Raw genomic sequence first — 12,118 nt, 5'->3', positions numbered from 1 at the left:
AGGACTTATATTCCGGCCAGTTACCCAGCCTCTTTGCCTCGTTGAACAATTTACGACACGCCCTTCTTGCGTGTGCAATCTCAGGGTTCCACCAGGGTGGCTTATTCCTACCCCTGCAGATATTCGGCTTACAGGCCAAATTAGTAGCTGATTGGAACGCTTCTGTAAGTGCCTCAACTGCTACCTCAATATCGTCCCTATTTTCAATAGTGGGCGGGTTTGGTAGAGACCGGGAGAGTACATCACTCTGCAACTCCCAATTGGTCTTCCTCCTATTTAGAATGGTATTATCATTCCTATAAGTTACACTGATATTGAAATCAATATATAGATGATCAGAAAAAGAGCAGTCGTTGGAGACAGCCCAATTGTTAATCATACTGTGGTGCTCAGCACTCACAAGTGTTAAGTCTAGTACCTCACTTCTGTTTGAAACAATGAAGGTAGGTTCTGAACCTCTATTAACTACTTCCAAACTACTATTAAGTATGAAACTGAAAAGACTCTCACCTCTTGTGTTGGTGTCGCTGCTACCCCATACAATGTGGTGCGAGTTAGCGTCAGCACAGATAACCAATGGTATCCTGGACTCATTCGCCTTTTTCACAGCACTACGGATATCATCGTTTGGTGGATGCTCCCCGTGGTCATGCGCCATGTAGCTGGATATCAGCCATAACAAACAGCCTTCATTAGTTTCCCATGAGACTGCTACTGTATCTTCATTACTGTAATCAGACAGAATGAAGATTTTCAAAGAGCTTTTAGCCAATATACAGGATCTAATTTTACCTGCGCCTTTAGCGAAGTAGAGCTTATAGCCCTTCAAACATAGTCCACAGATACGGTCCTGATGGACCCAAGGTTCCTGGACCATGACTAGCTCCTCCCCGTTCTGAGCAATTCGGAGGAGCAGTGCAGCTGATGCTGCTTTAGAGTGGTGAAGGTTTATCTGGGTCACCCTCACCATGCTCCATTTTTACAATAGTGACGTCGGCGTCCTCCTGGTCAGAATTCAGGAGGGCGTCCTCGTCCACCACCTCATCCATCCGTTCAAAGAATGTACCAACTAGTTCGGAGACTGAGTTGGTATCTTCAGTGTCGGCTGGATCAGTGGCGTCATTGCAATCCATGCCCTCTTCCGAGAGCATGGGCTTTACATCACCTGAGGATGTATCGCCTTTGTTGTCGCTACGGTAGACACGCAGGATGATCGTACCAAATCCATAGTAGACCTTCCCTTGTGCCTTCCTTAGCGGCCCCAAAGAGTCCTTATTCAGGACAACGATCGCTTTCCTTGAAGAGCCCTCAGCGTCCGTAACCTTAACAACTTTCCAGTCTTGAGTTGGAAGCTGTGGGTTACAGCACTGAAGGATCTCCAAGATCTCCTCCGGGCTAGATGGCTCAGCTGGTATTTTAGCTATGGATCTAGGCTTTCGGGGTATCTGACTCACAGATACCACCTCAAGCCTAGACCCCGGCCAAACCTCACCCAGTGATGCGACGGCAGTCTTTAGTAGCAACGCTGAGCGTTCATCTACACAAGACATAAGTTTTACGTGACCCTGGTACCAACCAGCGTCATCGCATTGTGGAGGAGTGCCTGGGTTCTCTTTGAGAACTTTCCAAAACACCCCTACCAGTTTTTGCTTCACCATATCCCAATTCAATTGAGATATGGATCCGTCATTCGCACTCCGGTCGATAACCGCCCTAACAAGACTGTCTTTGACAATCTCGCTAAAGGATTTAGCTAACGACCTTTGTGCCGCTTTGGGACGTTTAGGTCCCGGTTGCTGGCTCTTGGTCGCTGTATCCTCCTCTGAACGTTGCCGTTTAGGCCCCGCTGGTAATTCAGCAGAAGGAGGAGCGGTCTTGAGACCAGCAATATAGGCTTTCGCCCAGGAAAGCGAAGCTTGTTGCTCCTTAGTGAGGTCCTCGACTTTTTTCGAGCCAAGTGCCTCAACAAAGCGGTAAGCGGAACGCCTGGTGGTAGCAGCCCTTCTAGCAGGGTTTTTATGCCTGGGGTTAGTTTCAGAGCCGGGATTGGCCAGGGGTGATGCGTCTTCAGGACAGGAGGATTCCTTCACAAGACCTGAGCGCACAGTTGGCATATGGGAAGCATCCGTGAGGGGCGACTTAGTCGCTTCCCCCTTAGAGGCACCCGAAACAGGGGGTTTAGCCGCCTTGACGACTTGGGCTTTCGCGGCTTTGGAGGTACTTGGAGAGAAGTCCAGAGGTACCTCGCCGCTTAGGTCACTACCACCTATTGCCTTGGATTTTTTACAATCAGCCAATCTGGGTATGCCAGATTGACCTCTTGCGACACCAGTAGCATGCAGACTAGTCTGGCCCGGTGTGATCACCTGACTAGCCTGAGTTGCAGTAGCATTCGACTCACCACAGCCCGAAACCATCGCTGTGGGAGTAGGGTCCCCGGAGATTATGAAGCCCCCGACCGGGTACATGGGGCATGCCTTATCCTCTTCCATGTGTCCTGATGGACAATTACTTGCATTTTATACCTGCTGCCAGGTGTTGAGATAACTGCCGCCCCATTGGAGAAACAGACGCAGACCACCAGCCGCCCAATATGGGAAACAGACGCTGGTGGATTTCGGACCGACATTAAAGAGTCCTTACGGACCAGCCGGACTATCCACCTTAACCACCCCTCTCAATGAGGGGAAAATGGTTCGATGGAAATAACATCTGATAGCCGCCCCAGAGGAGAACAGACGCTATCAGACAAAGGGAGGGTAGTTCTTAGTATCATGCTCAACGCGTGCCCTTCTGGAATGGGAGACCCTGCCAGAGACAGCCAACTCAAGTTAAACTGTCCCCTCCAGCATGGCCAACGCGAATCATCGCACTTAAGCCTCTACATCGCGTCAAGATGACTACCCATCGTAGAGGAGAAATTGGGTAAAAGATAAAGAAATCCTATTGACTACCTACAAGATGCTCAAGTCTGATAACCAGTGAAGAAATATTAAGCACTGTCACAAGAAAAGTATACGAAACACTATATACTGGAGGAAACGGAAGGTTCTCACATGGTCGCATTAAATTGAATAAGAGTTTTCGAGTTTCTTGCATTATACTTCAAACTATTTTAAATATTAATGTAACAAATGGCACTCAATTAAGGTCTTAACCATAAACAAGATAAACTCCACGTTTTTGAGAGAAATCAGCATAAATTTAATCACAATCATATAAATTTAATGTTTATGCATTGTATTTAAAATGTGGGAAAAATATCGCAAATATATCTTTCCTTGGGATTTTTTTTAAAACTTCCAATTTTTGTTAACTACTTCAATTTATAAAAATGTGGTCTACAATTACGCCTTCTATTTTGGTCCAGTCGTTAGTTATATGGGAATGAATTACTGTTTTCCCCTCTTAGCCCCATTTATACTTTTTATTATTTTTTAATTTCGTAAAAATTCTTCATCTTAAACATAATATAACTTTTTTATATTTTTAAGTCGCCTTCGGTATTTGAAGAAGACACCCGTATGAGCGCTGATTTAACGCAAAACATTACACAACCTGAGCCTCCTCAAACTCCAACAAGGTAAGCAATAAATTGAAAAGAATATTTTCCTAAACTATTTATGCCCGTAATTTCAACAAATAGATATCTATCAGGGCTTAGTACTTATGGAATAAAAATATTTTGTAATATTTACCCGTAGATATTGATTTGAATTTAATGTCAAGTTACCTTTTAGGTAAATTTATCTGCTGGGTATTTTACACCGTAGATATCTATTTGTTGAAGTTACGGGTATTAAAGATATAAATTTAAAATAAATATACATATTTCAATTAAAATTTTTCTTATGACTTCCATAGGCAACCCGATTTCCTAAATAATGAAGAATCCCAGTCATCGATTATAAGCAACACAAGTATTTTGGATCCCAATAATGTGGCAGCATTACAGAATGGTTCAGCGGTTAAAAAACCAATGAAACGCAAGAAAATGGAAGTTTGTGTAGCCGAAGAGTAAGTTTCTAAACACAAATAAAATCATTAACAAATAATTTAAACAATTTTCTTAACTTTTAGTGCCGAATTGACAGTTTCATCTATAGCCGAGTACGATTGGCCTCCACCCAAAGGTTGTTGTCCCTCGAAAAATCGCGATACTTTTATGATACAAGAGCAAGTGGCTTTGTACTTGGGTATTAAAAGTTTTAAACGTAAATATCCCGATCTGCCACGGCGACAAATCGACATGGAAGAGCGTAATTATTTGCAAGAAAAATCCTTGGTATCTGAGAAAATGTGTGATTTGGGCATCACGGCTGTTTGGGCCTCCGATATATTGGACATAATGTATACAGATTTTTATGATAAGTACGAAGAGTATAAGGATTTTGTTAGGCAAAAACATTTACGCGAAATAGAGGCTAAACAAAAGTCACTGGGTTTAAATGTGGCAGGACGTGGTTTACAGGCCAGAGAAAGGGCCATGTTATCCACCAGTAAATGGAATGCCTATTTCAATAGAACGTGAGTTGAAATTGTTATAAAATATTAATGCAAACTTAATTTTTAATGCTTAAAATTCGAATTTCAGCCGCAAAGAGGAACGTTTGTCTTTTTTGGATTTGCAAACCTTAACTGTTAATAAGCCTAGTCCGGCTACAGCCCCCATTGCTGCTATACCCAACCGTCCGGTAGCCGAAGCTGTGGCGCGAGCCGCCAAAGCAGAAAAAATTCCACAACCTCCCACGTTAATGAAAGAACGTGTATGGGAACCCTTAAGGCCAAGAGAAGCTTACTATCCCTTGTCTTTAGTGCCTGGACAATTTTGTGAAACTTATTATGACTATACGGCACAGGAATTAAGGTAAATTTATAAATTGTATAACATATAAGGAAACAAATATTTAACAAAACATTTTATCATCATATAGACAATTCCCCCTCAATACTGTGCTGCAACCAGCCAGTCGTATGCTGCCACAAAAAGAAGAAACCACAGATACTGATTCAGCGGCTGAAACTATTGATTTTGCAGATGGCGATAAAGCTTCAAGTATCAGTGCGTCCGAACGTCTCAACAAACAAAGGCGTATACGTAGAATACGTGCAAAACATACACGTAAATTAAATAATGTTGAATTTAAAGTACCACCTCTACCGGGAGCGGTTTCAAATAGTTCCACTGAATCCAGTTCATCATCATCGGGTGATTCTTCATCGGATACGGTAGGTTTTCTTATAAAAATGTTTGGCAATGTTACTTTTGCATAAACTTTTCTATAGAGTTTTCTATAGATAACTTCTATCGATAACTTGACTATTCTATAGAAAAGTTATCGATAACTTGAGTTTTCTATAAAAAAGTTATCGATAACTTGAGTTTTCTATAGATAAGTTATCGATAACTTGAGTTTTCTATAGATAAGTTATCGATAACTTGAGTTTTCTATAGATAAGTTATCGATAACTTGAGTTTTCTATAGAAAAGTTATCGATAACTTGAGTTTTCTATAGAAAAGTTATCGATAACTTGACTTTTCTATAGAAAAGTTATCGATAACTTGACTTTTCTATAGAAAAGTTATCGATAACTTGACTTTTCTATAGAAAAGTTATCGATAACTTGACTTTTCTATAGAAAAGTTATCGATAACTTGACTTTTCTATAGAAAAGTTATCGATAACTTGACTTTTCTATAGAAAAGTTATCGATAACTTGACTTTTCTATAGAAAAGTTATCGATAACTTGACTTTTCTATAGAAAAGTTATCGATAACTTGACTTTTCTATAGAAAAGTTATCGATAACTTGACTTTTCTATAGAAAAGTTATCGATAACTTGACTTTTCTATAGAAAAGTTATCGATAACTTGACTTTTCTATAGAAAAGTTATCGATAACTTGACTTTTCTATAGAAAAGTTATCGATAACTTGACTTTTCTATAGAAAAGTTATCGATAACTTGACTTTTCTATAGAAAAGTTATCGATAACTTGACTTTTCTATAGAAAAGTTATCGATAACTTGACTTTTCTATAGAAAAGTTATCGATAACTTGACTTTTCTATAGAAAAGTTATCGATAACTTGACTTTTCTATAGAAAAGTTATCGATAACTTGACTTTTCTATAGGAAAGTTATCGATAACTTGACTTTTCTATAGAAAAGTTATCGATAACTTGACTTTTCTATAGAAAAGTTATCGATAACTTGACTTTTCTATAGAAAAGTTATCGATAACTTGACTTTTCTATAGAAAAGTTATCGATAACTTGACTTTTCTATAGAAAAGTTATCGATAACTTGACTTTTCTATAGAAAAGTTATCGATAACTTGACTTTTCTATAGAAAAGTTATCGATAACTTGACTTTTCTATAGAAAAGTTATCGATAACTTGACTTTTCTATAGAAAAGTTATCGATAACTTGACTTTTCTATAGAAAAGTTATCGATAACTTGACTTTTCTATAGAAACGTTATCGATAACTTGACTTTTCTATAGAAAAGTTATCGATAACTTGACTTTTCTATAGAAAAGTTATCGATAACTTGACTTTTCTATAGAAAAGTTATCGATAACTTGACTTTATATATAATAGAAACTATAGAAAAGTTATCGACAACTAGACTTTTCTATAGAAAAGTTATCGACAACTAGACTTTTCTATAGAAAAGTTATCGACAACTAGACTTTTCTATAGAAAAGTTATCGACAACTAGACTTTTCTATAGAAAAGTTATCGGCAACTAGACTTTTCTATAGAAAAGTTATCGACAACTAGACTTTTCTAGAGAAAAGTTATCGACAACTAGACTTTTCTAGAGAAAAGTTATCGACAACTAGACTTTTCTAGAGAAAAGTTATCGACAACTAGACTTTTCTATAGAAAAGTTGTCGATAACTTGACTTTTCTATAGAAAAGTTATCGATAACTTGACTTTTCTATAGAAAAGTTATCGATAACTTGACTTTTCTATAGAAAAGTTATTGATAACTTGACTTTTCTATAGAAAAGTTATCGATAACTTGACTTTTCTATAGAAAAGTTATCGATAACTTGACTTTTCTATAGAAAAGTTATCGATAACTTGACTTTTCTATAGAAAAGTTCTCGACAACTAGACTTTTCCATAGAAAAAAAAAGTTATCGATAACTAGACTTTTCTATAGAAAAATTATCGATAACATATTTTCAAAACTTTCTTTTGATGATAATAATACTTTTATCGACTTGACTTTTCGCTAGAAAATTTGTCGATAACTTCACCCTTCTCTAGAAAAGTTATTGATAATTTGATATTTCGCTAGAAAAGTTATGGATAACATTATTCTCTATCAATAACTTTATTTTCTGAAGAAAAGTTTCGATAGATTTGATTTTCTAAAGGAAAAATATCAATAACATTAATTATCCATAGAAAATGTTTTATTTATTTTTGTAATTTCTTCTTTTTGAAGGATTCTGATACATCAACATGCTGTTCTTCATCGTCTGATGATTCCAGCGATGACGAAATTTCACCTGCCACCTGTGGTGTTTGTCAACATCCACAAAATCGTAATCTCAAAGATATACCCGAATTATTTGTTCAATGTTATACCTGCAGACGTAAAGGTAAGAATTTTTATTTCGATAAGCTATTTTTGTTTGTTTATTTATTTGTTATATATTTTATTTTCAAATTAATTAAATTGTATTATTTTTTGTTTTTATTTTTTTTTCAGTACATCCCAGTTGCATTGAAATGCCCCACCGTATGGCTAACAGAGTACGCAGCTATAATTGGCAGTGTGCCGATTGCAAATGTTGCATTAAATGTAAACGAAAACAAGATCAAAATAAAATGCTGTTCTGTGAGCAATGCGATCGAGGTTTTCACATTTATTGTCTCTCTATTAAGGCAGTGCCTGATGGTAAGTTGTTACATTGTAAGCTAAATCTTTTTAAAGTAATTTATGTAAATTAAGTGAATGATTCAAAAAATGTATATTTTTAAACAGAATATAGGTAAAATTATAGTTCTGTTCGTTTGTTTGCTAGTTTTACTATTTGCCTTTGTCATTCCGTTTGTAAATTCAAAATTTTTAATTTTCTAAAGTATAAATATATTCTGAATCGTAAATGGCGGAGTCGAGGCTATGTCCGCCTGTCTGTTGAAATCAGACATGATTCATACATTAATATATCGAGTATAGTTCTGGTTCGGTTGCTATTTAAATTCGGGAATACCGACCCCCAAATGGCTAAGATAACACCTCGATTTTTTTACCTATTTCTTTTTGTATATGTCAATAACACATACAATATAGATATCTAATTATAGATAATTCAAAGACCTTTCCAACGACGTATATAACGCTATAGAAATTCGGATCAAAACTGGGTCATAATCAGAAAAAAGAATTTTAAATCCTTATTAATTTAATTTTCACAATTTTTGTTCATCTTTCAGGTCGTTGGAGTTGTGAACGTTGTAGTATTTGTATGCGTTGTGGTGCCACCAAACCCGAGGGTTTACCCATTATCCAGCCAAACGGTGAGAAACCCAAAGTGAAGCATAGAAAACTAAAATGGATCAACGAATATCGTATTGATCATGTAACCAAACTACGTGAACATTGTTCCATGTTGTGTGTGCCCTGTGGGCGAGCAAAACATGTTAAACGTGTACACATAAATACGCATAACAATACAACCAATACGTATATAACATCACCGGGATCGACTAGCAGTGCTTTAAGTCCTAGCAGTCAGAATACACAATCACCTACATCATCATCAGCAGCAGCAACAACTATACTACCACAAATATCACCAAACACTAACAACGGCAATAACGTAAGCTTAAATACGGCAATTTCAAATGCTGCTGCTACAACACAATTTTCGAATACTAATACAACATCAACAATATTATCAGCAAACAATAGCAACAACACCACCACTACCGCCTCCTCCAACACTACCACAGCAGCAACTGCTAAATCGTTAGAAAGTAAAGATTCCATAAGTTTAACAAATTCCCCAACTTTAATTGCAACAACACCTCAGAACACTCCGACCACAGTCACCGCCCAAACTAGCACCACTACCACCAACTCACTACCTTCATTGTTAAATGCAAATGCTACAGCAACTACAGGGACTGCTGCAACAACGACTACAACAACAGCAAGTGGCGGTGCTCCACCAGTGGTTGCCTGAGTAGGGGTTATACGTTATTGTCCCAAACAACAGCCACCGCCTCCATCTGCAGATCTAACGAATTTATAGCAGTTGTAAAATAGCAATAAAATTCCACATTAGCAACAAACAAAAATTCGAAAGAAGAAAGAAAAGAGCATTAAACTTAAAATTATAATGGAATGGTAAGAGTTTTAAAGATTGATTTTCTTTAGTAGTAGTTTTAATTTCCCAAAAAGAACTTGTTATATTTTATACATTTAAACCAAACAAAAAAAAACTAATTTGTCCGTTTCCACTAATGTTTAAGTATATTTTTTGCATTTATAATTTATGTAAGAACGAAAGTTAATATCAAATAGTTTTTTTTTTCGCGAAGTCCGCTGTTGTAGAAAGTATTTCTTATATATTTTTTTAATCTAATCATTGTAATTAAAATATATTTTTTTTAAATAGTAGTAGCAAATATTAAGTTTCAAATAAAAAAAACGTAGCTTACTACCCACAAAATTGTTAATTTAATTTGTAATTCGTTCCTAATAGAAAATCGAACGAATTTGTATTACGAAAATATATTCTTTCGAATCGAAATGCACAAAAACCCCTAAGTAGTGGCTGCAGAAAAAGATAACATGTGAAAAGTGACAGAAAAGAAAACTCCATTCGTTTTGAGTGCTAAGTCCACCAAAAAACTAATATAAAATGGGTTAAGCTCCAACACTTATACACTTCCTTTAAACTATGTGTATTTTGTACAGTTTGATTCATATCGGTTTTTTCAGGCCAAGACTGAACCTAATATTCGACCAAAAAATTATTAATCGGACTAAACCGAAAGACAAGATTAATTATTCAGTCCAAAAAGTAAAGGGGATGCTGCTGGTGTTAACCTGAGCAGAGAAATAATTATTTGTTAGGAAATTCATAGAATATTTGATAAGTTTCGGTTTGTTTGATTTGTTGGCCGACTATTAGGTTCGGTACGGTACAAAACATTTTTGTGTTTTTTTAAAACACAAAATAAACTGTTTTTTTTTTTTTTTGATTATCATTGAGTCTTTAGCTTCTTTGTAAAGAGCATTTTTAAGTCTTTACAATACGCGAATTTAAAAATATCGAATAGCAAATCATCATTGGAATGTGAAAATTTGATTATCAAAAAAGTGCGATCGTTTAAACTTTTTAATAATTTTTCTCGCTTTTGATACGAAATTTTATACGTTCTAATTGGACAACGTAAGTACGTAGTGCGCTTCAACGTTCATACGTCGGCAGCATGCAAAATTCCAAGAATTGCAATAAAAATGTTAACTGTGATGTCTTCTTTATTTTGACAACGCAGAATAATTTTCGTATTTGAGATTATGGCATTCGGTATCGAGTAAGAAATTTAGTGCATTTTATTATAATTTCGATATTGAAAAAATGTTTCGATACGATAGCTCATTTGATCACGAATGCGGTAATTTGGCCCCTGGTTTTAATGCAAAATAGGGTTTAAAATTACTAAAACGTGTTAACTAAATTTTAAGCCCAGATGCAAAATAAGGAATATTTGGTTAGACTGATAAACAAGTAATGGTATGTCAATTTAAATGATTTAAATATTAAATTTGCAAAGTTTTGTTTTTATTCAAATTGAAAATGACGTGAAAAAAGTTTCATTCGAAATATTTATAAAAATAGGGTTGAACTAGAGGCGCAACTGAGAGCAAATTGAATGACCGTCAACATATTATTGTGAACATTTTTATATATTGTTTGTTAATGATTTAATTTAAACTAAATTTTTTTACATACATTAGTAGAAATTTATATTTATTTTATTAATAAATATCGGCAATAACATGTGAAATTTTGTTCCCATGAAATATTCATTTCTCTCGAAGGGAAAATTGCTATCGTGATATTCTCATGAACTTATCATTCACAATAGTTAATTATGTTCGTAACAGCTGTTTATTGTTTACAAAATTACATCTAAAAATTTCACAACAAGAGGAATTTTTTCACGTGAACAAAGTTGATGAACGAAAAAATATATGTGAAATATTGATTCGCGATAGGGGTGATTATATTTTTTATTCTTTTGTTCATATTGTTAGCATTTTTGTCTGTATATGATATATCAACTGTTTTAGCTGTCAGTTAACGTTGCGGACAAAAATCAGTTTTCAACAGATTCATCCGTTCGTAAACACTGGTCGAATAAAAGAAACTCAAAGTGATATCTATATTAGTGTACATACTGCACTTATAGGGTCCAGGGTCCGAACCAAGGCGAATTTATACAAGATTGAGTCAGTCAAACAGCTGATTACTTTTCGCTTTTTGGTTCTAACAGCTGTCAAAGTTTGTTTTTATATTTAAATATCTACATATTGTAATCTTATTAACAAAATATTTAATTTTTACATAAATAAGTAAAGCCATCACTATTCAATTATCTACACTATATTCAGTTTTAATACATATTTGTTTAATTTTTGGTTTTTGACATATGTTAAGACCAACTGTTGTTTTTGTAGAACTGCCACCACCTTGTATGAATTCGCCTTGGGTGCCGAACATTAATGATTAAAGAGAAATACACATAGAACAGAAACTAGAAAAATAAATTAAAAAAAAAATCACACATACTAGGTACTTTTATTTTGATAAAGTTTTTAAAATATCTATTTAAGGCCGACTGCCCACTATACAGGAGACCTTCGAAATCATTAATATATCGATAAGACATTAAAGATTGAGAGATTTTCATTTTTAACAAATCCTGGAAATTTCTTAATCTATTACAATTATTATAATCTTAAAAAAAATTCTTACGACAGTGGATTTAAAATTGTTTAAATTTAAAACCTTCTTTATTTTTTAATTCTACTACTACAAAGCTCTTTTTTTAGTTTACAACTTAAACAATTTGTTT

General features: G+C 35.2%; 1 protein-coding gene across 1 annotated transcript in view; it reads left to right on the top strand.

Moving 5' to 3' along the window:
• e(y)3 (enhancer of yellow 3) overlaps positions 1 to 9,702 on the top strand; it is a 55,924-nt gene extending 46,222 nt beyond the window's left edge. Inside the window, exons 4-11 of the mRNA XM_065510339.1 lie at positions 3,495 to 3,583; positions 3,865 to 4,017; positions 4,081 to 4,527; positions 4,595 to 4,867; positions 4,935 to 5,229; positions 7,467 to 7,623; positions 7,734 to 7,922; positions 8,462 to 9,702. Coding sequence (XP_065366411.1) covers positions 3,495 to 3,583; positions 3,865 to 4,017; positions 4,081 to 4,527; positions 4,595 to 4,867; positions 4,935 to 5,229; positions 7,467 to 7,623; positions 7,734 to 7,922; positions 8,462 to 9,213 — 2,355 coding nt within the window. The 3' untranslated portion in view covers positions 9,214 to 9,702. The remainder of the gene's footprint in view (positions 1 to 3,494; positions 3,584 to 3,864; positions 4,018 to 4,080; positions 4,528 to 4,594; positions 4,868 to 4,934; positions 5,230 to 7,466; positions 7,624 to 7,733; positions 7,923 to 8,461) is intronic.
• The last annotated feature ends 2,416 nt before the right edge of the window (positions 9,703 to 12,118 follow it).

Source organism: Calliphora vicina, chromosome 4 (genome assembly GCF_958450345.1).
Source record: "Calliphora vicina chromosome 4, idCalVici1.1, whole genome shotgun sequence".
Lineage (NCBI taxonomy): Eukaryota > Metazoa > Arthropoda > Insecta > Diptera > Calliphoridae > Calliphora > Calliphora vicina.
The sequence above is the reverse complement of the archived record's forward strand: the minus strand, read 5'-3'. Positions and strand labels throughout refer to the sequence as shown.